The sequence below is a fragment of the Marmota flaviventris genome, chromosome 5, assembly GCF_047511675.1.
Source record: "Marmota flaviventris isolate mMarFla1 chromosome 5, mMarFla1.hap1, whole genome shotgun sequence".
Lineage (NCBI taxonomy): Eukaryota > Metazoa > Chordata > Mammalia > Rodentia > Sciuridae > Marmota > Marmota flaviventris.
Genome location: NC_092502.1, coordinates 11858726 through 11886670, shown reverse-complemented (window position 1 = coordinate 11886670; position 27945 = coordinate 11858726). Strand labels below are relative to the sequence as shown.

The following is a 27945-nucleotide window of genomic DNA, read 5'->3' as shown; positions in this document are numbered from 1 at the left end:
CTGATGGAAGGCCACTATTGTCTGTCCAAATTCAGTTCATATTCAGAGAAAACAAATAGGTGACTTGCGTAGGAATACTATAGGAACTGCCACTCCTACTGGGACAGCTGTGTTTATTTCTGAATTTTTCCTTCTCTCTTGACCAAAAGGTAGCTTCTGGGCTTCTTTTGGCAGGAGGTTCCTCTCAGACCTTCTTACATAATGGGTCTTAGAGGCCAATGAGCAGATACATTCGTAGGTCTATGGTACATCTAGAATTCAGGACAAAGCCCCTATCCCTTGGTCTCTATGAAATGCACTTGGTCCTGAGGCCCATATAGAGTTTCAGGTCCCCAGTGTGGGTATCAACTCAGATTCATATCTAGCAGTTTTGAGAAGGCTGGACATTTCTTCATTCCTGGTCCATAGATGGTTGACGAATGGCCAGAATTCTTTGGGAAAAGACTAGAGGACTTTACTGAGGACACTTGTGGGTGAATTGCAGAGTTTTCTCTGGAGGAACCAGCGGCCCCTTTAGCCAATGGGCTTTAGATCTGGGAGCTAAATGAGGGGCTGCAATGTCCCATCACTGTGGCTGATTTTCTGATTCTAAAAATCAGGCAACAGCCTAAGTAGCTGCCCATCTATTTGACCCCAGAAGGACTATGACCTATGTCATAGACCCTGTCATAGATGAGGGTCAGGGTACCCCTGATGGTCTCTCTTGCCTTCTTGTCCACTATGGTAATTCCACACACCTAGGTCTGATGGTGAAGTGTGGTTCCTCCCAATCTGGTAGTCCACAGTGCCCACTGGCATTAGGAAGCCCGGTCTCACAGTGGCCTATCCTGCCTTTGGCATTGACCTGTCTCCAGAAGACAACCACCATGCTATTTTTGTGTCTAAAGAAAAATCTCACTATTTAAAACAACAGAAATTTCTTCACACAGTTTTAAAATCTAGAGTCCAAAATTGAGGGGCCAGCAGGGCCCTCAGAAGGCTCTAGAGAAGTTCCTCAGCCTCTCCTGGTGCTGGTGGTGGAAGCTACCTTCATGTTCCTTGGCCATCGTAGCTATGCCTGCCTCCACCTCCAGGTGGTGTCTTCCCTGAGTGCAGGTGTCTCTCTGCCTGTATCTCCAAATCTCCTTCTCCCCATAAGGATACCAGCCACTGGCTTTAGAACCCACCCCAACCCACCCGACCTCAGGTTGACTGGATTTCCTCTGCAAAGACCATATTTCCAAATAAGAATTTGTTCGTAGGAATGAGGCCAAGAGCTCAACATATATTTTTGGAAGAAGCAATTCTACCTACAAGACAGGCACCCTTTACAAGGCACTCCTTGTGTCCTGAATGAAGAGAATGTCCCCTGGGCCCTCCCGGGAGACATAACCAGGTGTCACTTCTCAGGCATTCTAACTTTGCTTTCCTGAGCACTCTGACTGTTCAGGAAGAGTACTGAATAAGCCCAGGATGTTCTAGCATCTCCACTCCATGCACTATATGCCAGCAGCTTCGAGGAGCCATCTCAAAAAGCTGTTAAGACCAGCTCCTGGTGTCACTGACATTGACATGGGACCAGGGACTGGGCTGGAGAATTTTCCTCTATCCGGCCTCGTTTTCTGCAGCCTCTGCAGCTCAGCACCTCTGCCATCCTGTGCCTACCCAGTACTCTCAGCAGATCCTGCGACTCCTGTGCTGGGCCAGCTGTCTCTTCCCAACGCAGGACATTCCGCTCCCCTCTCAGGCTGTTCAGAGACCTGACTCTGGTGACCAGGTTGGCGGGTTGCACACAGCAAGTGCCCTTTGTGGAGTCCATGCCCCAGGGGAGTGGTAATCAACATGCACAGCCTGTGCCTCCTGAGAACATCTCCAAGAGAGGAGAGGCTGTTCCCATCTGCCAGAGGGAAGGCCAGGAGGTTCAAGGTGCTCAGGTTTGTACACCCAAAGGTCCCTGCCCCAGGTCTTAGGGTATATTCTTTTTCCCATCAAGGCCCTGACTTTAGGATCTCATGGAGGTTTTGTCTTAGTGTCTTGCAACTCAGTTGCCCTTTTTTATCAGATTCTGACCTGATCTCAACATAGTCTGCCCTGCAGTTGCATGAGATGGAGTCTCAAAACTTCCACAGCATCTGTGGCAGGTGGAATATTTCCCTCCTCCAAGAAGCCCTCTCCTAATCCCTGGAACCTGTGAATATGTAGGTTATATGGCAAAGGGAAATAAAGGCCGTGAATAGAATTAAGGTGGCTAATCAGTGCCCCTTAAATAGAGATAACCCTGGATTATCCAGGTGGGTCCGATGTAATCACAAAGGTCTTTGACAGCAGAGAGAGAGAGGTGGCCAAGGAGACTCAGAGGACACCACACAAGATGGATTCACTGCCCGCTGCTGGCTTTGACCACTGAGGAAGGGACATGAGTCAAGGGATGTGGGAACCCTCTAGAAGCTGGAAAAGGCAAGAAACAGATGCTCCCCCAGCTCCTGGGACATAGCACGACCGTGCCAGCACCTTGGTCTTAGCTAAGTGAGACCCAGTCAGAATCTTGATCCACAGAACCAACACTGCCAATGTGGGTTAATCTAACCCATGCAGTGGGCAATGGCTCACTACAGAAACAGGAAAGTATCACACGGTGGCCTGAGAGCCGCTTCCTGCAGCCTGATCATTCTCTGTTTGGAAGATCTCTACAGAGATCAAGGAGCCACGCTACACCATGGTTTTTTTAATTATCATTATCCCTAGCACCTTGGTACCTTGAACCCCCCATGTTCATGTTCCACCCGCCCCTCATTTTGCAGGTGGAGCAGCAAAAATTATGGCATCCCTGAATGCTAGGCATTATCCCATCCTACTTACTACTCACAGTGGGGACCCTATTGCCGTCAGACACATGGGAAATGCAACTTCAAAATTCCATCCAAACCCACTTCTGCTTCAATTACTATACCCCGAGTCCCTTGGAATCTCACGCCTCAAGGAGTGGTCTTCAGACCATCGTAGGCATCTCCAGAGAGCTAGTTAGCCACACAGGACTCTAAGCTCCACCCCAGGTACACTGAGCCCCCAGTTGCACATTTGAGCAGGAGTCCTGGGTGACTCATATACACATTAAGACTCGAGACCCACACAGCAGCAAAACACAACCCAAGGGTTACAGTCTAATTTGGGGGGATGGGGGAATATGCCTCCAGGCAGCAGGAGGGAGGGAAAGAGAGTGAGGCAGAGGGCGATGGGAATAGTTCAAGCTGATGCATCTCTCTGCCGGCCTCTGCTTCATGGCAAGCTGTAAAGAGACAGCTGGTGGCTCAGCACATGTGCCGCTCATCCATCCTTCACATCCCTGGACACGGTACACAGTGAATGTTCCATCTCCTAATTCTCATAGGTCAAAGTAGGAATTAAGTGATTCCCTGCACTTCCAAGCTGCATCCTTCAGCCCCGTGGACAGCACCTGGGAAGCCCATCGCCTGGCATTTACTCAAATTGGGATCAGCTGAGACTCAGGGTATGTAGCTGGGCAGCAGACCGGGTAGCAGAATCTCAAGGGGGTAATGGGGAGGGGTCCAGCCTTCCTGTCCCCTCTGGCCCAAGGGGGAGGGCTGGCAGACCCAAGTGGAACAGGTTCAACCCCCTCCCCCAGAACACGTTGGATCATCCCAGCCAGGCAAGACCCCCTGATTCAGACCTCATCGGCCCCTTCCCCTTTTGTTCATGCGTATGTTGGGAGCATTTGCCAAGGACTGGCAGGCAGACTAAGAGGACCATCCCATTTTTTTGTTTGGTTGATGGTTGTTTCTGCAAGATGAGGGAGAATTCTCTCCTGCAGGACTAGTGTGGGGCTGGGAAACAGCCTGCAAATTAAAGATGGCCTCAGTACCCTTTCTCCTCACCTGAGAAACCCCTAGAAATCCCTGAGGACATAAGGGAGGGCCTATCATTCCAGAGGAATCCCTGGTTCCTGAAGAAAGACAGAAAACTGTGGCCTTGGGAATCCTGGGGAAAGGACTTGACCTTGCGAAGCCCAGTTTCCTCCTCTGTGATAAGGGGCAATGCCAGGTAGCCATTAGGCAGCTGCAAGAAGAAATAACATGGGTCAGGGAATGTTTCCAGGTTCTGCCCGAGTCTGCCCCACAGACTGATCACACTGAGCTCGCTCTCGACAAAAGGCTCTTTCAAAAGAGGCAGAGGCCTCGCTCTAGTAGACAGAGCTGCTGGTGGTACCATGGCCTGGTCTCCCTGCTCTTCTGCCCATCTGAAGCAGGTGCCAAAAGCCACAGATGCTCATACATAAAGTCCTTTTTAATAGTGATGGACAAAACCTACCCATATTCTCCCAGATATTCAGCCATCTCTAGATGGCTTAGAGACCCTAATACAATGTAAATGCCATGTAAACGGCATTATGTGTAGGGAGCTGAGGCGAGGAACACAGCTATACATGCTCAATTTTGTGAGTATTTCTGATCTGCGGGTAGTTGGAACTGTGGACACCAAGAGCTGACTGTGCCTGCTGGCTACTGAGGACAACTGTCAAAGTGCATATGGCTGGTGACAGCTGCATGAGCAGTGACACACACAGACACACAGACCTTGGCCCCAGACCTGACTGAGCTGGGTCCCAACCAAGGTGTTCACCAGGGAACAGAGATGCCTGTGTCTCCAGCACTGAGCTAACAGGAAGAACGTGTCCTGCTGAGGGTCCCAGCCTCAGTGTAGCTCGGCTTCCCACCTCCCACGGACACTCCCAGGGTCAGCCTCTCCAACACCCAGACACAAGGGCACTCCTCCCATGTCTGCTGCTGTGTTAGAAGCTAGAGCTGCAGCAGCAGCCAGAACCATCAAGAGTCTCAGGTTTGCATCTCCAATGAGGGCTCAGTGACCGCTGTTGACCCACCCACTAGAAAGGGACTCCAAGTTACCCAGGCTCGGCTGTTTGTATTCCTTAAGAGGACAACATTTATTAATGGAGAGAACTAAAACATCTGGTGAACAGAATGGCTGATCAGTGCAAAGTGGAGCACAACTAAAGTGTTGATGATGCTTACCTTCCCCACCACAAGAAAATTAATCCAGGCAGGCTCCGAGGAGACCTCCCGCTTACACCCTGAATCACCCTGAGATTTAGGCTGCAGAATGGAAAGCCTCGTGCTGGAACTAACGCATCAAAGATACAGACATGTGCCATTTACCAACCAGGACACGCCCTGAGAAACTCACCATCAGAGCTTCCCACCATTGTGTGGCCACCAGGAAGGATAGCTGTACACACCTGATGGCCACGTGATCACTGGACATGCCCTCTTGGCGCAAGAGGGATGTGGGTTGAGGCCAGGCCCAGGAGGCTGCTGGGGTTTCGCTGTGTACTGCTTTGCAATGAACTGTTTTTCTTTTCTAAGTAGAACACTCTTACGTAATAACAAAAGCAAAGCACAGTAAACGTATCAGCCAGTAACATAGTCACATATCGGCATTTTCAAGTATTATGCATGGTACCAGTGGTAGGCACGACACTTTCATGTGACTGGCAGTGCAGTGGGTTTGTTTACAAACACAGGTGGCATTCATTGTGCTGTGTGACTACAGTTGTGTAACATCACAAGGTGATCAGAATTTTTCAGACCCATTATAATCTCTCGGGACCACCATCCTACATAAGGTACATCATTCACAGAAACATCCTCATGTGGCACATGACTACCTTCAATATGAAGCAATCGTTAATTTGTTCTCCCAGGTGCAATGTCCCCATGGTGAGGAACACACTCGCCACTGGACGGCCACATTGTAGGCTGAGAAGTCAAACACGGTGGGGGACGAGACCAGAAGCAAGTTTCAGGGTGGGGTGATGAGGGTCTGGGAAAGGAAGGGACCACCCCCAAAAATAAACTCCCTATACCTCAGGGTTCTTACCAGAAGTAAGCTCTAGAAGGAAGAGTGTGGGATTGGGGGTAAAGGAAATTGTCCCCTCTGCAGGGCTGGGCAGGGAATTTAGAGGCTTCTCCTGTCCACTGGAGCCAGGAGAGAGTCTAGAAAAGGCAGGCATTGACGTTCACTAAGCCCACAGAGTAGGTGCCATTGTGGAAGGCTTCAATATGATTAATAAAATATTAATGCATTTTCTTAAAGTTTTATAATCAAAAACTCTTATAAGAATTAATAACCCTAACTCTTATAATGATAAGCCCAACTAACGAACCATATTGTTTTTCTTAGATGCCCCACTTGAGGATTTCTCTCACTGGAGTCAATTAGAGTTGCAGAGTTATTTCATAGTTCCTTTTGAAATTGGGTGAGGGGTTCAGGCTGTGCCCAGCACAGTGTAAGACCTAAATAAACACTGATTCTCATTATTTTATTGATAGCTAGTGATACTGACCACTTGATGATGATCCATTTCTAGAACTTACATGGAATTTAAATTGTCAAAAAGAAGAATAAAAGCAGCAGGAGCAGAAATGTGGACTGAACAGAAGGGGAAGGGAAATTTAAAACCCCCAGAGGCTGCACGACAGCATGGCAAGAGAGACAGCACCCCCAACGCCTGCCACCAGGCCCCACGGCCAGTGGAGGGGAAGTTTCTCCTCTGCAGGGTGAAGGGTGAGAGAGTCCCCGCAAACGCCATCAGAGCAGATGCTGCCAGCCTAGCCACAGTCCTTGCTTTACAGCCTAAAGGGAGAACAAACCTGAAATCTGCCCAGTAATCCAAGTTTGGAAAAAAAAGGACTCCTTTCATCTCCCTGAGAACCCCCAGGCTGCATCTTGGGAAGGGACATGCTGTCTGGATTTGGACTGCTCTAGGGATCAGGAACCCCTGCGTGTCCTGATGGTCCTCTGTGCTGGCTCAGCAGGCGGCTGTCTCAGAAGCCAGACTTGTCTTGGTGGAGTGACTCTGACAAACCCGCGGAGAGTGCTACATGATGAGGAGCTGCCTCTGAGATTCAGAGTGCTGGGGGCTGTCCACAAGAACCAGGGCATGGGGAGCCTGGCCTCCGAGATGTGTGTGGCTTCACGGGTGCCCTGTCTATGGGCAGCTGCCTGCGTGGTTCCCACCACTCCTCTCCCAGACCCACACATGGGTGCCTGACACTAACAAAGTGGCAAACACCCCAGAGGTGTGTTAGGACAGTTTTGAGCAATGCCACCCGGGTTCTGGTTGTTGCCCCTCCCCTGGGCACATATGAAGGTCTGGAGAGAAACTTTGTGTGGTGCCAGTTGTGTTCTGCTCCCCCTCACTTCTGGGAACACCTCAGCTAAGAGGAATCTTATGCAGCTACAGCTTTGACTCACCCACACTCAATCCCTGGTGGGCACGACAGCTACAAGAATCAAGGGGAGAAGAGCCCCTGGCATCCCCAGGTATGAACGCTGGGGAAAGTCTGAGGTCCCAGGGGCTGAGAGGAATAACACAACTCTTGCTTCCACAGCACCTATGTGGGTCCCCTGCATGGGTCACCCTGCACCTTGCCTGACACCTACAAGACCCGGTGTGAATGCCACAGGGGCGGGGGGGGTGCTGTGATTCCTGCCCCAACCTCTCCCTGTGAAACTCCTGGACCCACACCAGTGTCTAGTCAGAGGACAAGTGCTTCAGGTCCCTTCTCACTTGTTATGGTTTAGAGATGAGGTGTCCCCCAAAGTTCATGTGTTCGACAATGAAAGAGTGTTCAGAGATAAAATGATTAGGTTATGAGAATTGTAACCTAATTAGTGGATTAGTCCACTGATATGGATTAACTGGGTGGTAACTGGAGGCATATTGGGTGTGACTGGAAGGAGTAAATCACTGGGGACATGACTTTGGAGTTCATGTTGCAAGTCTCTGGTGAGAGGGTCCCTGTCTCTGCTTCCCAGGTGCCATGTCCTGAGGAGCTGTTTTCTCTGCCATGCCCTTGTGCCATGATGGGGTGCCTCACTCAGGCCCAGAGCACCATGGACTGAACCCCTGAAACCATGACCCCTAAACCAACTTCTCCTCCTCTACATTGTTCTTGTCAGTTCTTTTGGTCACAGAAATGCAAAGCTAGTACCAAGGACACATTCAAATATCAGAGCATTACCAACAGTGCCAGAGGAAACCCTCATCACCCAATGGGCCACTCCTCACATCCTAGGAGTAGCCACACAGGATACAGTCCACACACCTTACTGTATATACCACACCTGCCTGAACTGCTATAATGTCCTCACTCTTATGTGACCTGCAGAAACGGTGGGTCTCTCAAACTCTGATATGGTATACATTGGGCCCAAACTACTAATCATTGATGAAGAAGATACAGGGAGGTTACACTATGGAATCCAGCTGAAAATAAACTCAATGTCACATAACGAACCAATATGCCAAGATATATCTTTAAGATGAAGTGGTTTACTAAGAAAATAATCCCATAAAAGTGGTAGAGATATCATTCCCACCAAGGTGCCGATCAACCTAGGAACACAAGAGGGAAAAAGAGATAATATGACATCTTCTAAAGAGAAAACTCTCTAGTAACAGATTCTTGAATTCTTCTAATAAAGAATTCAAAAGAATGATTTTTTAAAAGCTCGATAAGATCCATTAGACTATAGATAAACAGTTAAATGAAATTAGGAGGACAATGCAAGATACAAATGAGAAATTTACCAAAGAAAAGAGATTCTGAAGAAGAATTCATCAAAAATCTTAGCAACAGATAGCTTAATAAGCCAGATTAAAAAATTCAGTGGAAAGCCTTGACAACAGACTAGATTATGTGGAAGAAATAATACCAGAGCTTGAAAATGAATATTTTAAAATATCACATTCTGACAGAAATAAAGAAAAAAATAAGAAAGGAATAGCATGCTAAATCTTTAGGTCATAATAAAAGATCAATATCCACAATATCAGCTTACACAAAGGGGGAAAATACAGTTTAAGGACATAGAATACCTATTCAATGAAATAATAATGGTGAACTTCCATTAACTTGGAAAGACATGGACACTCAGGTAGAGGAGATCTATAGAATTCCAAATAGATGTGAACAGAAAAGAAAGAATTTTAAAATTCACAAGAGAAAAGCACCAAGTCATATTTAAGGGCAACCCCATAGACTAACATATTTCTAGGCAGAAGTCCTATAGCCAGGAGGGGGGCCTGGCATGATGTATGTGAATTCCTGAAAGAAAATAACTGCCCTAAGTTTACTACACCCAGTAAGTGTAGTAATCAAAGATGAAATGAAATCTTTCCAAGATAGGCCAATCTAAGGGAATTCTTGACCACCAGGTCAGCCTTACAACAGGTGTTTAAGGGAGTCCTACACCAGAAATGGAAGAAAGATCATCAAGATAGCATGTGAAAGTATAAATTCCACAGGGGAGTAGACATACACACAAAAACAAGAAAAGAATCAAACACTATCAATACAGTAAGCCATCAGACCATAAAGATGAATAAAAGAAAAAGAAAGAATATTCAAAATAACAAGAAATTTAAAAATTATAGGCACAAGTCCTTATATTATATTAATAACTGAATGTAAGTAATATAAATTCTCCAGTTAAAAAGATACAGACTGACTGGAAGGACTTAAAAAGAAGATCCAACAATATACTGCCTACAAGAAACTCACCTCACTAGTAAGGACACAGAAACAAAGTTAAAGGATGGAAAATGATATTCCCAGCAAATGGAATCTGAAAACAAGCAGAAATAGCTATGTTTATGTCTGAAAAAGTAGACTTTACAACAAAAATCTAAGAAGAGACAAAGAAGGTCACTACAAAATGATTAAGAAGTCAATTGATCAAGAAGATATAATGATTATATGTCCCTATTATTGGAGCCTCCAACTTAATAAAACACACACTATTATAAAGGGAGAGATAGGCCCCAGTACAATGTAACGGGGCATTTTGATACCCTTCTCCCACCAATGGATATATCATCCAACAAAAAGTCAACAAAGAAATATAAGAGTTTAACTGACCATTAATAGAATGTTCCATCCAAAAGCTTCAGAACACCCTTTATTTTCATCAGCACATGGAACTTTCTTTAAACAGATCACATATTTGACCACAAACAAGTCTTATCATATTCAAAACAATTGAAATCATAATTCTGATCTCAATGGAATGAAACTAGAAATCAACAGCAAGAGAAACTTCTGAAATTATATAAATACATGGAGACTGAACAACACACTTATGAACAGTGGTCATTGAGAAAGTCAGAAGGAAAATTTTAAAATTCCTTGAAACAAATGAAATGGAAAATACAAAAACCCAAGGAATACAGAAAAAGCAGTACTAAGTGGGAAGTCTGTACCAATAACTGTCTATATCAAAAAGGAAAGATTTAAAATAAACAAACTAATGATACTTCTTTAGGTTGTAGAAAAGTATGAACAAATCATACCCCAAATTAATAGGAAGAATAATAAAGATCAGAGAAGAAATGAATAAAATAGATCTAAGAAAACCATAGAAAGGATCAATGAAACAGAGTTGGTTACTTGAGAAGATAAAGAAAACTGACAAACCTTTAACTAGATTAAATAACAGAAAGAGAAGGGGTGAGAGAGACAAAGACCCAAGTAAATAAAATTAGAGATGAGAGAGGAGACATCATAACCAATACTAAAGGAATTTAAAGGATCATTTGGAATTATTTTGAAAAACTATATGCTAACACATTGGAAAATCTTGAAGAAATGGACAAATTTCTGGATGCATAAGATCTACCAAAATTGAACAAAAAAGATTTTAAAAAGCTGAATAGACCAAAAACAAGTAAAAAAAGTTGAGTCAGTAATTTAAGAAAAAATAAAGCTTCCCAACAAAGAAAAGCCTAGGAATTAACAGCTTCACTTCTGACTTTTATCAAATTTTTAAAGAAATAACACCAATGCTTCTCAAATTATTCCATAGCGTTGAAAGGGAAAAAACCCTTCCACATTCACTCTATAAGGTCAAAATTACTCCATTACCAAAACCTGACAAATACACAACATAATGAAGAAAATCATAGACTAATATCCTTCATGAATATAACTATAAAACTTTTCAATAAAATACTCACAAATAAAATTCAACAGCACATCAAACAGAGCACAGACCATGATCAAGTTGGTTTAATTCCAGGAATACAAGGATGATTCAACATATAAGTCAATAAACATAATATACCACATCAATAGAATGAAGGATTAAAAAATTATTTGTTCATCTCAATAGATGCAGAAAAAGTATTTTGAAAACATTCCATATTCCCTTCAGGGTAAGAACCCTGAACAAATGATGTATAGGAAGGTCACACCACGGCATATAAACATACATGACAACCCATAGCCAGCATCATACTGAATGAAGAAAACCTGAATGTATTTTTTTTAAGATCATGAACAAGACAAGGGTGTCCATTCTTACCACTGTTATTCAATATAGCACTAGAAATTTTAGCCAGAGTAACTAGGCAAGGGAAAAAATTAAAAGGATTACAAATAGGAAAGCAGGAAGTCAAATTATTCCTGTTTGCAAATGCCATGATCCTATACATAGAAAGACCTAAAAGACTCCACCAAAGACTATTAGAACTGATAAACAAATTCAGAAACAGCAGGATGGGAAATCAACATAAAAACAGTAGCTTTTTCTTTTTTTTTTAGAAAGAGAGAGAAAATTTTTAATATTTATTTTTTAGTTTTCGGCACAACATCTTTGTTTGTATGTGGTGCTGACGATCGAACCCGGGCCGCACACATGCCAGGAGAGCGCGCTACTGCTTGAGCCACATCCCCAGCCCCAAAACAGTAGCTTTTTCTTTAGCAATATTGAATTTGCTAAGAAAGAAATCATGAAAGCAGTTGTATTCACAGTAGCAGCAAAAAAAAAAAAAGGAATAAACTAAGGAGATGAAATAAGTTTAACCCTGAAGAAAGAAACCAAAGGAGATACTAGAAAATGGAAAGGTGTCCCATGTTCATGGATTGGGAGAATTAACATTCTCCAGGTGGCCATTACTACTCAAAGCGATCTACAATTCCAGTGCGGTCCCCATGCAAATACCAAAGACATCTTCACAAAACTAGAAAAAACAATCTTAAAATCCACCTGGAAGCACAAAAGACTCCAGATAGCCAAAGCAATCTTCAGCCAAAAGCTAAGCTGGTGGCACCACAAGACCTGATTGAAGACGTACTGCAGAGCCCTCGTGGCAGAGGCAGCATGGAATTGGCATAAAGGCTCAGAGACCAACGGGACAGAATAGGGAACCCAGAAGTAAACCCATGCCTCCCAGCCAATCCATACTGTGCAAGCAACCGTTTCCCGGGTGAGGCTCCAAGGCACAGGAAACAAAAGCAAAATCTCACAAGTGGGATGGTCTCGAGCTCAAAAGTTTCTGCACAGCAAAGGAAGCAATCGGCAGAGTGAGGAGGCACCTACGGAGTGGGGGAAACCGTTCCCCAGCTCCTCATCTGACAGGGGCCGATGTCCAGGACACACAAAGAACCAGAAACTGAACCACAAACGCACAAGGAATCCAATTAAAAATGAGCACATGAGCTGGGTGTGGTGGCGCACTTCCGTAATCTCAGCCATCAGGAGGCTGAGGCAGGAGTATCACAAGATCAAGGCCAGCCTGGGCAACTTAGCCAGACCCTATTTCAAAATAAAAAGAGCTGGGGATGTAGCTCAGTGGAAGAGTGCACCTGGGTACAACCCCCAGGACCCCCCACTCCCAAAGAAGGCAAATGAATGAATACACATGTGTATTCATTGGCGTGGGGAATACCAGGGGTTGAACTCAGGGGCATGACCACAGAGCCACATCCCTAGCCCTATTTCGTATTTTACTTAGGGACAGGGTCTCACGGAGTTCTTAGTGCCTCACTTTTGCTGAAGCTGGCTTTGGACTCGCTATCTTCCTGCCTCAGCTTCCTGAGCTGCTGGGATTAATGCGTGTGCCACCGTGTCCAGCTGAATAGACATTTCTTAAAGAAAAATACAAGGGGCAAATGGCTAATATATGACAAAATGCTCAACATCATTAGCAAACAGGGAATTGCAAATCAGAACTATGAGACACCAACCATCTCACCCCAGTTAGGATCAGGAACAAACACAGGGGTTGGGATTGTGGCTCAGTGGCAGAGCGCTTGCCTTGAATGTGTGAAGCACTGGGTTCAATCCTCAGCACCACATAAAGATAAATAAATAAAGGCATTGTGTCCATCTACAACCATATATATATATAAACAAACACAAACAAAAACAAACACCAGTAAGATGTGGAGAGAAAGGCATACTCTAACATTCACAGCTGGTGGGAATGTAAGTTAGTGCAGCCACTGTGGAAAACAGTATGGAGGCCCCTCAAAAAACTAAAATAGAACTGTCATGTGATCCAGCTATCCCACTCCCCAGGCAGGGTATATCCTAAGGAAATGAAGTCAGCATTCAAAAAAGACCTGCACGCCCATGCTTATTGCAGCATTAACCACAATGGCTCAGATATGCAATCAGCCCATGTGCCCATCAAAAGCCGAATGGATAAATATGGCACACAGACACACTGGAGTACTGTTCAGCCATAAAGAAAGAAGAAATCTTTTCATTTGCAGCAAAATGGATGGAACTGGAGGGCATCATGTTAAACAAAATGAGCCCGACACACAGACACAAGTACAGCATGCTCCCGTTCGTATATGGAAACTAGAAAAAAAATATTTTTAAATATTTGTAAAGACTGCCTGAAAGTCTAAGAGGATTACTGGGGTCTGAGAAGGGTCCTGATTGGGGTAGAGAGAAGATGAGGTCAAAAGGATGGATGGGCATGATTGATACCCTATGTGTGCATGAAAATATCACAGCAAATCCCACTAATTAGTACAACTAATATGTGTTCAATGTAATAGGATATAAAGTAAGTTTACTACATTAAAAACAGAAATAGACAAATTACAACTAAATCAAATTCCAGGTGCTGCTTTGAAATGGTACAGACCAGGAAGGGTGTAAGCCCCGACGCTGTGTGAGCACGTGCACGGTCCTGACCCCAGCCCAGACCTGCCACTAGCAGATCTCCTTCATTTATTGCTGAATAAATGAAGGAGGGAATCACAGCCAGCTTTGCTTCAGAGGCATTTCCTAGACTACCTCATGCAATCCTCATAAAATCCATTTCACAGACAAATAGAGACTCCAAGAGTAAAGGACATCATAGGGGTGCAGCGGGGCACGCCTGTAATCCCAGTGACTTGGGGGGCTGACACAGGTGGATCCTAAGTCTAAGGCCAGCCTCAGCAACTTTGTGAGGCTCTGTCTCAAAAAATAAAAAGGGTTGGGGGTGTAGCTCGGTGGAAAAGCAACCCTGGATTCAATCCCCAATACAAAAAAAATCAGTACACGAGATCAAGGCACTCAGACAACACAGCTGCAGGAATAGCATTCAGATCCGTTCTGTCCTGCAGCTACATGGCTGCCTTAGACAGCCCCCCGATTCAAATGTCTCTCACTATGTCCATTGCAGCAGAGAAAAGGTCTTTTTCTCTAAGGCTTGCTTCCTCCTTGAAGTACTCTTGATTGTGGGTACGGGCCAGGCCAGTGTAAATCTCTTGCCCTGTCTCCCACCCTCAAACCTTTAGTGGGCCTTGTAATTTCACGGGTCCCTCTGGTTCCTGCTATTAATGAGAATACCACCAGAGGGCGGTATTGACCTATGTTTCTTCGGGCGCACTCACCAGAAGCCAAAAAGCAGTACACGGAACACCAAGATGCCCTGTGGCTAATGCTTCAGCTAGACTTCCATGAAGCCCACCCTTAGGACACGACCAAAGCTTCCCGAGACAGGGCTCTTATGAATGCTACCACACAGGACAGGAAGTCCAGATAGGAGTCCATTGCTGTGCACAGAGAACTCTATAGGCATGGGTAGAATGGCTCTTTCTTGTCCCCATTTTACAGATGAGGAAACAGAGAGATTAGTCACTAATCCTCTGATTCCCCATCCCAACCTATTTCTACCCTGCCAGGCTCCCAAGAACCTGGGAACGTAGAAGCTATTTGTGTTTCATGTGTTGAGAGGAGAAAGAGCCTGTGAACTCTATCCAAGGTCCATCAGGAGGGAGGGGAGCAAGGGTCTGGAGCATAGGGCTGCTGTGGCCCACCAGCATGTCCCTTCCCCGGGGGCTGCTGCATCCCTAACGAGAGCTTGTTTTTACTAAGTAAGCATGTACTACGTGCCTGGCATTTGTCTCCTAGGTCATGCTCGGAAGCACTGAGGAAACTGAGGCCACTGGTTACAATAAAGTGTCAAGTGCGTAGGAGCCCCGGGGCCTGGCCTCTCCTGCCTCCTGTGTGATCTGCAGCCAGGTCAGTGGCATCTGCTTTCTGGGTCTCTGATTATTTAAGAACTAAGAAAGTCAACGTCCTTGAAAACCCAAGCAGAGGCACCCCTTCCCCAGGGACACCATGAGATCAGGCCTCTCAAAGAGCAGGATTCTCCACCCCCAAGGTCAAGGTCAGCGGAGATGGGCCTGGTTGGCTGGTCTAGGTGGGGCCTGTCCATCCCTGCTCTGCAGGTCTCAAGCCAGCCGGGCTTCTGGACCTGGCCCTACCAGCAGCTGACTGCAGGGCACACACACTGAGTGTCAGAAGGAGTGACAGGTCTCTCCTCCTTCCTGGGGTTGTCACTCCAAATGGTAAGGTGTCCCAAGGGGAGAGTAAGTGGATGGGATGTTGGGCCTCTGCCCAGGGCCACCTCCCTCATCAGTAGCTGGCCTCTTGTGCCCAGGCCTTCACGGCCAGTCTCTCCCTCCTCACAGCCCTGCCACATCCTGGACTCTGAACGCCACAGACAGCACTTTTCCTTCACAATCCACGGGACAGACGCTGTGTGCACCCCTGTGTTGCAGATAAGCAAGCCCAGGCCTTCCACCATCAAGAAACTTGGCCATGATCACAAAGCTACAAAAGAGCAAAGGAGGGATTTTAACCCAGCTCTGCCCAATCCCAAAGCCCGTGGTGTTTGGGGTTTGCTGTTGGGTTTTTTGTTTTTGTTTTTTGGTGCTGGGTATTGAACCCAGCTGTATCCCCAGTCCTTTTAAATTTTTATTTAAAAGGCCTTTTTTATTTTATAGGCCTTTCTAAGTTGCTGAGGCTAGCCTCCTGCCCCCAGCCTCTTGAGTCACAGGGATTACAGCCACTCCATCTGGCACGAAGCCCATGTTTTCAATGTCCTGAGGCCTCATCCCCAGGACGACAGCATGGGTTCAGGGTATGTGGCCCTTCCTTCAGGGAGGCCTCCCTCTGGACCACAGTCTGTGAACCGCAGCCTCGGCTTTCCCAGTCGTTTCTTCCCCCGAAGTTGAGCAGAGCATGTCTTTTCTCAGATTAGGATTTTCACTCCTGGGAAAACTTGCGTTTTCCTGGGGCCTTTCTGACCATGGCTGCCCGTCACCCACACTGCCTATCCCCCTACCTCCCTTCCACGGTGGTCTCTGTCACACACACACACACCCGCCCCCCAGCCTCAGGCTTCCAGAGGGGATCACTTAACTCACAAGGTAGCAAACTCGGAGTGCGTGATTGTCATAGATAATCACTAATATCCACCGGGAGCCTCTCTGCTATTCGAAATGACGATCCTGCCGGATGCTCACAGCCACACGTGAGGTCAGTCCTGGCCTCACCCCCACTCCACGTGAGAAGCCAGAGGCTGAGGAGGGCTGACCCCTTGCCAAGGTCTCCATGGTGATTCAGGGTTGAGAGGGGATCTGCGGGGGAACCCCCAGCTCAGAGCTGTGTCGGACTCTGCCGTATGGCCTCAGCCTGACACCTCTACATTCATCTCCAAGGACAGAGCCCCTGTGTGCTTGCCTTCTTCATATTCACATCAAACTACAGAAGAACAAGAAAATAGTGCCTAATTCTCCAGCTGGAAATAATAATCGATAGCTTGATATGCACCTATTTCTGGATTTTATATGGATGGATGGATATACACTTTTACTCCTCAAAATGGTGCTGTATTTATATCACTAATTATTCTTGTACGATCTATTTTTCATGGCTGCATAATATTACACCATTTAGATAATACACAATTTATTTAACCAATCTGCTCTTGCTGGACATTTAGGTTGCTTATAGTTTGTCATGGTGATGAACAAGGTCATGTTGGACATCCCTCAGTCAATTCTTTGCACTAAGTCTTTAAGGTGAGCTTTGGGAGTCGGGACCACTGGGCACAGGCTTTGGGGGTGTACTGGTGTGTGCCAATGGGAGTGAGTGCTCTTTGAAAATTCATGTACCCATGCATAGCAAGCCAGGCCTCCTGGCAGAGAGACCCTAAACAAAAACTGCCCCTCTTGTATTACTCTTCTGTGAGAGTACAAAGTTTGCCTTAAACCTCACCTGCACCAGGACCCTCCAGGGAGGACCCTTCCTTCGCTGTTCATGGTGGGACAGGAAACACCACCCCCCCAACACACACCCAGTTACTTGGAACCCATCCTGAGGGCACCCAGACACTACAAACAAAAATCACCCAGAGGTACTCACTCTGCCATGTGTCCTGACACAGGTGCCCAGGAGAGCAGAGAGGGGCAAATTCCTTGGGAAGCGCACCTCTCCCACCTCAAAGAAATACAGAATCTAGAGGAAGTGGGCCGAAGATGAGTGGGAAGCAGGAAGCAGAGGCCGGAAAGCAGGAGGGAGGGAGTGGTAGCCCAGGAGGCTGGCTCCAACTTCCCCCAACCTTCTGATCACAGAGCCACATTTCAGCTGTTACTGGAAGCTCCTCAGGGCACAGCTACCCACCCTCAGAGAAGGGAGACCACCACCCACTCCTCACGCTGAGGGCCTGCTGGGTGGGGGAAGGGAGGCTGGGACAAGCTCAGGTGGCTAACAGAGCCCAGAGAGGAGAGGAGCTGGCCCTGACTGAGCCGCAGGGCAGCCGCCCAGGGTTGTGGCTCCTGCCTCTGGGGCCCTGAGGGAGGGCAAGGCATGGGCAGTCAGGCACCCTCCATGCCAGGGGCCTCTGTGCAGCATCTTGAAAGAACTGCAGATCAGAGGGTCAGACGTGGAGCTGGGGAGCCTGCTTTGCCCTGAAGCTGGAAAGAAACCTGAACTTGGAAGTTCTCTCATTTCTCCCTAGAGGGCAATTCCCACTCTCTCCTGCTTTTGATGTTATTTTTAAGCGCTCTGCTGCTCCTCGGGGTGAATCCCTAGGCCATGTCCACTGCAGCTCCTCTCTGCCTACCTGGGGAGGGGGGTGTTGAGCACTAACTCTGAGCAGGCTCCAGAAGCCAGGTGCCTCTCCACTCTCGGGGCAGCCTGTCCTGGCCACTCCAGCCGGTGTGTCTCCCCTTCCAAAGACCAAGACTCGTGGGTCTTCTGATGGGGTCAGTCATCCAACAGGGCAGGGGCTGTTGATCAGAGATGAGACCAGGAGAGAGAAGCCGAGGAAGACGGGCTGCACGGAGGTGAGACAGAGTGGAAGGAGCTAGAAGAACCAGAAACAGAGAGAGGAGGAGGAGGAGGAGGGGTGGCCTGTGGCTCCAGCAGCCCAGCCTAGGAAGAAATCAAGTCCGGGGAGGGGGACGGAAGAGAGAGATGAGACACAGATAAGAGTGTGACAGACACCAGGGATAAGATGTAGAGGGGACAGGAGGCAAAGAGAGAAGGAACCCTGGAAGAAAGGGAAAGAAAGGATCTGTCCATTTCAATGTCACTCTAATAAGCTGTCCCGGTGTGTCCTTAGTGCCTGAGGCCAGGCTGGCCGGGAGCAGGGAGGCGGGCCTCAGGGACCTGCCGCAGGTGGCCGCCCCTGGGTGGGGCCGCCGAGCCCTGCGGGTATAAGTCGGAGGCTGGGCCCCGGAGCACCTGGCAAGGGCAGCTCACCGGTGCGCGCAGGTGCCAGGCAGGTGGCTCCAGCTGAGCCCAGCCCCAGCATGAGCTCCTTCGACCTCCCGGCGCCCTCCCCGCCCCGCTGCAGCCCCCAGTTCCCCAGCCTGGGCCAGGAGCCCCCCGAGATGAACCTCTACTACGAGAACTTCTTCCACCCGCAGGGCGTGCCCAGCCCGCAGCGGCCCCCCTCCTTCGAGGGCGGCGGCGAGTACGGGGCCACCCCCAACCCCTACCTGTGGCTCAACGGGCCTGCCATGACCCCGCCGCCCTACCTGCCGGGCGCCAACGCCAGCCCCTTCCTGCCCCAGGCATACGGCATGCAGCGCCAGCTGCTGCCCGGCATGCCCGGGCTGGGGGGCAGCGACCTGGGCTGGCTGCCCATCCCCTCGCAGGAGGAGCTCATGAAGCTGGTGCGGCCCCCCTACTCCTACTCGGCGCTCATCGCCATGGCCATCCACGGGGCGCCCGACAAGCGCCTCACCCTGAGCCAGATCTACCAGTACGTGGCCGACAACTTCCCCTTCTACAACAAGAGCAAGGCCGGCTGGCAGAACTCCATCCGCCACAACCTGTCGCTCAACGACTGCTTCAAGAAGGTGCCCCGCGACGAGGACGACCCAGGTGAGGGCTGCCAGCGCCGGCAGGGAAGCTCCCTGCAGCCAGCTCCTGCGCCCTGAAGAAGGCGCCTTCGATCCTGCCCAAACCCCATTCTAGAAAGTTCTGAGGAGGGCTGCCGTGTCCCAGGGCTGGAGGGAGCTTAGCAGTGGAGGAGAATGTGGGCCAGAGGGCAGATTTAGGTTTCAGTGGGTTCCAATTAGTAAGGCAGGGCAGGTTAGCTCTCTGAGCCTCAGTTTCCTCATCTGAAAAACAGGGACAGTGGCTGTGTCTCCCTTTGTGACTTGTCTTGTGGGTAATGAGATAAGGTAGGTAGAGTCTTTGATGTTAACAAATACTTAACTGGCTGCTGTGGTTAGGATGCATGGTGTCCCCAGCACCTGAGCTACGGAGCCTTTGGTGAATGGGCCTGGATCCTGCCGGCAGAGGCTCTGGCCTGTCTGAGCAACTGTGAATGGCCCCATGGTGCAGCCTCCCTCCCCACCCACAGACTCTCCTCTGACCCCACAACTCCCCTGCAGGGTAGCTCCTATTAAAGCCATTTTACAGATAAGGAAAATAACATTCAGAGCTGAGATAGCTTGCCTCCTCAGGTCACAGAGGATGAAGGGTGGTGCTGGACTTGATCTTGAAAGCAGGTCTGACAGCAGAGGCTGTGAATTTTGCTTTGTAAAGATGAAGCTCTACAAAATCCAGAGACTTGCAGAGCAATGTATTAAATCTTCACGGCTCCATTTCCCAAAATGAATGTCCACGTTGTTCCACCATAGGAAGCCAGGGTAGGGCTCAGACGAACCCCAGCTCTGCTCTCTTTAAAGTTAACACTGGCCAGGTCTGTTTGTCCCTGCAGAAGAGGGCCAGTGTCCTATTCAAAGACCACCCCAACCCCCCAGCAAAGGCACCACAGCAGGAGTAGTTCAGGCTGTCCCTCCAATGGCACTTCCTGGTTACAAGGCCCTTAACACACCTAGTGTCTGTCCTTCCCACGGTGAGCCTCAGGAAGTGGGGATAGGTCCAATATGCCCATTTGTCAGACTAGGAAACTGAGGTTCACACAAAGTTAGGAGCAAAGCCAGGACTCATGTCTGTCTTCAGACTCCATGCCCACGACTCCCAGGGAGTCCTGAATTCTTCCTGAGTTTTCTTCAACTTCAGCCGTGGAAGCTCTTGACCACTATTCCACCTGCCCTCCCCACCCTACCCAAGCCATGACCAACAGACTCTCCTGTAACCCCAGGGACACCCAGCACTCAGCCTCCCTTCCTAAGGGGAACTACCTGTAATGAACTTCATGCCCTGTGCCTCTGTTTCCTTATAGCCTGTCCCCCTCATCCCCCACCAAGCCTCACTGTGGCTGGGTGCTTTAAACAAAGATGGCGGGTGTGGGTAGGTGGCATGGGACATTCCTCCATATCTCAGTCCCAGGCTTTCCTTCTCTTCTTTCGGCATTTGCCACCCTTGTTTTTAGGAGCCATAGAAGGAATTCTGCCCATCTCCGGGTACCTACTCTCTCTCACTTTTGTTCCAGGCAAAGGAAATTACTGGACTCTGGACCCCAACTGTGAGAAGATGTTTGACAATGGAAATTTCCGCAGGAAAAGGAAGAGAAAATCCGATGTCTCCTCTAGCACAGGCTCCTTGACCTCAGAGAAAACCGAGAACACTCTCCTGGCGGGCAGCCCCACAACCACAGAGCCTCAGGACATTTTGGACAGAGCCTCACCGGGCACCACCAGCTCCCCAGGGAAGCAGTCCTCCCCTCCATCCTCAGTCACCCCGTGCCTCAGCAGCTTCCTCTCCACCATGACAGCCTGTGTGAGCAGCTCCAGCCCCATGGGCCGCCCTGTGGCCACGCCAGCACTGAGCCCCGAGCCCACCGACAAGATGGGGCACAACTCACTGAGCTTCAACTCCTACACCCCACTGACCAACCTTGGTGGCCACGGGGGCGGGGGCGAGTGGGCCAACCCCATGCCCACCAACCCTCTGGGCTACGGCGGCTCAGTCCTCAACCAGTTCAGCCCTCACTTCTACAACAGCATCAACTCCAACAGCACCCTCTACCCCAGGGAGGGCACCGAGGTCTAGGTCAGAACAGCTCCTGGGCCTCATGGACATGCCAGAGAGAAACGCAGCCGAATCTTCCAGGCCAGCTCCCCTCCCCATGCCATGACCCAAGACCTCTGATCTGGAAGCCCAGAGGAATGCAATGTTCTTTCTAGAACGTTGTTCAAACCTTCTGTTTATCACAATTGCGTCTATACACAGACTCACCAACTCTGCAATGGGGCCACCATTGCCTGGATGACAGTAATGATGATGGCCATCTGTTGGGCATATTGTGTGCTGGGTGCATGTTCTCAGAGAGTGAGGTCACACGATTTACAGTCATCCTGTGAGGTTCACGTGAACCTCTCCCATTCAACAGATGAGGAAACTGAGGCTCAAGGAAATTATTTTACAAGGTCATACAAACTAGGAAATGGCAGGGCAAGAAGTGGAATCTGGATCTGAGTGACCCCCAAAGATTGGTCCAAAGGAGGCAGGGATGAAGGAACTGGTGGAGCAGCTAAGGAAATCAGTGAGAATCTGATTGTGGCAACTATACAAAATCTCCCCAGAGCCTTCTGGTTGCCCATCAAAATAAGCTCCAGCCCGGGCCTGACTCATCCTGGTCTGTCCTTATTCTGCTTGTCCCAATTTGTCTGCAAGACATTCTTTTGGCCACGACTCAAGGAGGGAACCCACCAGTGGATTTCAGGAAGCCCAGCCCAGGTGTCCCTAGAGGACAGTGTATCTAGCATTTACAGTACAGGTGTCTATCTCCCAGTCCCCAGGGCCCTTGAGCAGAGCCAGGGGTCAGCCACAAGAGTACCTGTACCTCCCACCCCAGTGCTGCCCACTTGCAAATTTTGTAAAGTCCAGCTTCCTGCGCGTGTGTGTCAGGGCCAGTGAGCTGAGGTGCTGAGTCTTCCGAGAGAAACGTGGCAGAGTAGGCATTTTCTCTTTATAGCCCAGGCGCCGGGGATGTCTGACTGAGAAAACTGTGACCTCAACGGAGGGGTCTTCCGTCTCCCTCACAGGGGGTCTTTTAAAGCAGCTCTTGTTTTTGTACCTACATTATATGCCTGTGATGTTTTATCACCTACACCTGGGAAGTGTTGTTTGGTTTTCTTTTTAATTAAAAGACAAACGGTGTGCAGAAGCGTGTGACCCTCCCTTGTGAGTTTTTCCCAAGTCTTTCTGCTACCCGACTGATTCAACACAGGACCTAGGATAGCCTGGGGCTGAAGGTGTTTGGGATAGGAGGCAGAGAAAAGATGGGATCAAGACTCTGCTTCCCTGGTTCAAGGCTAGATCAAGGTCCCTGACATAAAGGCAGGGTCTATGGGGGTGGGGTAGTGTATGGAAGGAACCTACCTGTGTTGAACACAGGTCTTTCCAGCTCATGCAAACCTCAAAACTTGGCTATAATCATCAGTAAGAGGGAGGAACTAGTCTCATTATACAGATGGAGAATCTGAGGTTCTGTGTGGTCCAGTGACTTGCCTGAAATGCTCATGTGACCCACGCCCAGGTCTCTGACTCCTGCACTTCACCATGCTTCACTGTAAGCCTGGGTGCGGCTGATGCCAGTAGCAGGAGGCCAGGGGCAGGTGCCAGGCCAAGGGCTAGCAGCCCATGAAGGTGTACCCCATGGTTCCCTGGGGTTCCTGGCACAATGCGCCCTGGAGTATGAGGTCATGACAGGAGCCCCTCATCAGTGTGCAGAGGGCTAGCCCTACAAGACCAGGGTAGCTGGGGCAGCTCTGTTGCCTGGGGGTGACAATGAGCAAAGCAACAATGATGATAGTAAAAGCTCCTGTGATGGCTTCTCAGGTGCCAGGAGCTGATTAGGGCTTGACCTGCTTCATTGCATTTCATCCTCAAAATAGGCCAGTGCAATCAATGCCCTAAATTCTCCTTCATAGGAGAGGACACTGAGGCTGGGAGAGGTTCTGTAGCTTGATCAAAGACGCCGCAGGACGCAGCAGATCCTGGAGTACTGTGAGATGGAGAGTCCTGGACCCAGCACAGGACAGCAAACCATAAAAACCAAAAACATGGTGGGGGGAGGGGCACGTCTTAGGAACCCTGCCCCCACGCTTCCCTGAGGGGTCCCTTTCCACAGCGAGGTGGCTCCTGGCAGATGTGATGGCTGAGGGACCAACAGGGAAGGCACACTTTGTGTCAGACCAGGCAAAACCTTAGAAACCCCGGAAGAGGCTGACTCCTCACTGCACAGAAAGGAAGCCTGAGGCTGGGAGGGAAGGGACTCCACAATGGGGTGATGGGGCCAGAGGCAGAGTTTCAATGCAGATCCTGAAGCCCTGACCAGGAATTTTTGTCACACTGGATCCCACTGCCACCAAATTTGTCCTAACAGACCCTAAGACCCACACGGGTCTCCACTGCTAATCTCACTGCCGGCTCTTTAATGGCACTCCTGTCCCCAGGCAGGTGCGCCCTGAGCAGCAAGGCAGTACAGGGGAGAGGGGCACAGGGCCCAAGGACAGCGCTACCCTGCAGGAAGGGACATGGCGATTTAGAATCAAGGTCTCCGTTCTTTGGCCCAGAATTTAATGTGCACAAGCAGTAAAAGGGAAATCTTCAGGGCTCTGCAACACAAAGACTCTGTAGGCCCTGGCCGTGGCTGCACCTGGGAAGCCCCCGGTAGCAGCCCCAGGATCCATGGGAAGAGCAGGGTTAGAGGCACCCGGTGGGCAGAGCAGAAGGTGGGAACAGGCCCACCAGAGGGAGGTCCCTGGACAGCCTCAGTGGGCCCCGGCTAGCTGGGAGAAGGGAGGAGGCCCGGAGGCAGGCGTGCCAGGGGCTCAGTTCTCTTCCACATTGAGGAGGCCTGTGCAGTTTTGAGCTCCCACACTCTGGCCCTGCATCGAAGCCACAGCCCCCAGCATCAGTTGAGAAGCTGAGAAGAGGGCTTTGCTGTATGCTAGGGAGGCCAGGGAGCTTCGTGGAGGAGGGGAGAGGAGAGGAGGAGGGTAGAAGAGGACTGGGCGGACCACCCTCCCTGAATCAGAGGGCCTAACCTCCCAGTTTCCATGGAGGCTGGGGAAAGCAAGCCTCAAAACAGAATATAGAATGCACATTATAGAACATAGTAAATGTAATAATAATAATAATATAAAGTAAATAATAATTTACTTTAATAGGTAAATTTGCCAAGGGAAAAATTAGAATGTTCACAAAATATTAACAATCCTTTTCTGGTGGATGGTGGGATAAGAGATGATTTTTTCTTTTCTTTCTTTTTTTTGGGGGGGGCGGGGGGGAGGGCATTTGCTCATCTCCACAACAGCAGCATCTAACTTTCTTGAGCACTGATGGTAAACTAAGTACCTCTGTAGTTAATAATCATAACCACCACAGAGGTCAGGGATATCCTTATTTTCATTTGGTATGGAGGTGACTCATACTCAGAGAAGTTCAGAACTTTTCCAAGGTCACCTAGCTAGTAAGTATCCGAGGCAGAAGGTATGCCTGACTCCAAAGCTAATGCTCTTAGCCTCCATGCTAGGAGAGAAGCCTTGAACTAGCAGATAGGAGCCTATTTCCCCCTCAGGGACAGCCTCCGGGCTATCCTCCCTGCCTCCAGCCTCTCCCTCCCCACTGCAGAACTTCCTAAGTTGATAAAGTTGGCCATGCCTCTGTTCTCCTTAGAGGCCTTCAGTGGTCCCATTCCTATAGGTTCTTGCTGATTTGCATGGCTTACAAACCCTCATTCTGTCTTCATCTTATAAGAACCCTCTCATCTGGCTTAACCTCAGGCTGGACCTGTGCCTGCCCTTGGGAATCAATGTGAGCAGGCAGCCCCTCAAGAGACATCCTCTGTATTTGTGTCTCCTCATATTTTTCCATGGAGACTGCATTCTTTATATTGCCCCAAGAAATAATAAACTTTCATTTCAATTATTAATTCCAAAAGCCTCATTCCTTGACTCCACTTTTTGACATGGGAAATGTTTAAAACAGCTTCACGTTACTATTGATTCAAATAATATTAGTATTTATTGAAATGATTTTTACCACAGTATAAAGTTGGAACATAATTAATATTGTCCTACAGCTTGAAATTGAGTTATTTAAGAAAGAGTGTCAAGTCTGTAGCAAAAGCTAATATCTGAAGTCATGATAAATGCATGATAAATTCATTTTCCATAAAATACATGCTGATGAATAATAGCAATAATATTGCTATCAAGCTATGAATATAGGCTTTAAATAATTTATATTTTCACAAGCTTTTGTAAAATTTTCTAACCAATTCTTCTTTCTACTCACAAATATTTTCACCACCATCAATTACAATAATACATCTTAGCAGATTCTGCTTCAGGTTGCATTGACTTAAATTTTCTCTCAAGTTTCTTTTTTTTTTATTTGTTCTTATTACTTATACATAATAGTAGGATGTATTTTGACATATTATACATATATTAGGATTATAACTTCCCATTCTCCTGGTTGTACATGATGTGGAATTACATTATGTTATTCATATATGCACATAGGAAAGTAATGTTGGATTCATTCTATTATCTTTCCTATTCCAATTCCCCTCTCCTTTCCATTCATTTCCCTGTATCTAACCCAAATTACTTCTAATCTTCCCTACCCCAATTCCCCGTATTGTGATTTAGCATCCACATATCAGAGGAAACATTTGGCCTTTGGTTCTTTGGGTTTGGCTTATTATGCTTAGCATGATAGTTTCCAGTTCCATCTATTTACCAGCAAATGGCATAATTTCATTTGTCTTCTATGGATGAGTAGTATAAGATTGTGTAAATGTATCAAATTTTCTTTATGCCCTGTTGAAGGGCACCTAGGCTGATTCCATCGTTTAGCTAAGGAGGCTGCATTCTTAGTATAATTTGAAAATATTTAAAACAAGACAGTGAAGGGGTGCTGAAAGAAGCCCTCCTTAGAGATCCTGAAAGTTTGGTACTTGTCCCCAATGCCAATCCAATAAGAAAGACACAGGTTGTTTGTTTTCTTTTGTTTGTACCAGGGGCACTTATCAATTGAGCCAAATCCTCAACCTTTTTTTGTATTTTATTTAGAGACTGGGTCTTGCTTAGTTGCTGAAGCTGGCTTTAAACTCGAAATCCTGCCTCAGCCTCCTAAGCCTCTGGGATTACAGGCATGAGTCACCACACCTAGTTAGGAAAAATAAGTTTTATAGCTTTTCTAGCAAAGGAGAAGAACAGGGGACTCCTGTCCCAGAGGTTGCGATTCTCCCATTAAGAGAGAGGTGATTCAAAGGCTACATTCCACACATTCTGTCTGGAGTTGTAATTTACTTGTTAATTTAGGAGAGAGTCACTTCTGAGATCTTCTGGTTCCATCCCCAAAATCTGGATTACTTCATTCCTGTGGTGGGTTTGTGCTCAAGGACAGATAACTCTGTCTAGGATGGGGAAACAAAGGTCACCTATTTCCCCTGAGGTTAAGGATTGGAGAGGTTAGGGAGGAGGAGGGAGATAGCAAGAGAAAGAAATATGCCCATTTTTTAAGTCACAGTGGCAGAGCAGCAAGGGCTATTTTCAAAGCAAAAGTGGGCCACTGTCACACCAGGACCCGGAGAGGTGGGCGAGGACACACACAGTCTCTTTATCCTGGAGGAGATAGAGCAGGTAGCCTTGCATTGATGACCCAGCCCACGTGAGGGGCCAGGCACCATTCAGAGTCATCTCCAGGGTCACTGGACATGATCATGTAGGTGTCAAAACTCCACAAGTTTAGCATGTTTAGCATGTCTGCTCAGCTTGCCATCACCAAATACAACAGACAGGATGGCTTAAGCAACAGAAATTGGTTTTCTCAGTGCTCTGGAGGCTGAAGTTCAAGATCAAGGTGCCAGCCTAGTTGGATTCTGGTGAGGGATGCTCCTGGGTTTGTAGATAGGCAACTTCTCCTTTGAGTTTCACATGACAGGAGAGCGGGTGGGCGAGAGATCTGTCTTCCTCTTCTCTTAAGGCCTTGATTAGAATCTCACCTTTATGACCTCATGTAACCTTAATCACCTCCTAAAAGCCCCATCTCCAAACACAGTCACATTGGGGTTAGAGTTGACACGCTAACAGGGGAAAGGCCATGCAGAGAGAAAGTACTAGTGTAACAGTGGCCTGCTTTGTGGTTGGATATATCCCTTGCTGCCCTAAAACCGACGTGTTTTTCTTTCTCCCTGACCCTCTACCCTGGTCTTCTACTCCCTGATCTCTCCTCCCTTATCTCTGGAATCACCTTTTTAAAGCCCTATTTTCTGTGATGGGCAGAATCACAGCCTCTGGGACGCGAGCCTCCTGTTTTCTCCTTTGCTGCAAAGTAACAAAACTTTTTTTTTTTTTTTAAGAGAGAGATAGAGAGAGAATTTTATTTTATTTTTTTATGTGGTGCTGAGGATCG

General features: G+C 48.0%; 1 protein-coding gene across 1 annotated transcript; it reads left to right on the top strand.

Moving 5' to 3' along the window:
• Positions 1 to 22681, top strand: Foxi1 (forkhead box I1). The gene is made up of 6 exons (XM_027938618.3): positions 1 to 1913; positions 2042 to 3487; positions 6383 to 7338; positions 15214 to 15324; positions 17093 to 19482; positions 21005 to 22681. The coding sequence occupies exons 5-6, from the start codon at positions 18906 to 18908 to the stop codon at positions 21562 to 21564; spliced, it is 1137 nt and encodes a 378-aa protein (XP_027794419.2). The 5' UTR covers positions 1 to 1913; positions 2042 to 3487; positions 6383 to 7338; positions 15214 to 15324; positions 17093 to 18905; the 3' UTR covers positions 21565 to 22681.
• Positions 22682 to 27945: the final 5264 nt, after the last annotated feature.

Bases quoted from the DNA above. Each gene is read 5' to 3' on its own strand.
- Foxi1 (XM_027938618.3), top strand. From the start codon at position 18,906: ATGAGCTCCTTCGACCTCCCGGCGCCCTCCCCGCCCCGCTGCAGCCCC. The intron at 19,483-21,004 runs GTGAGGGCTGCC...CTTTTGTTCCAG, and splicing joins CCGCGACGAGGACGACCCAG to GCAAAGGAAATTACTGGACT.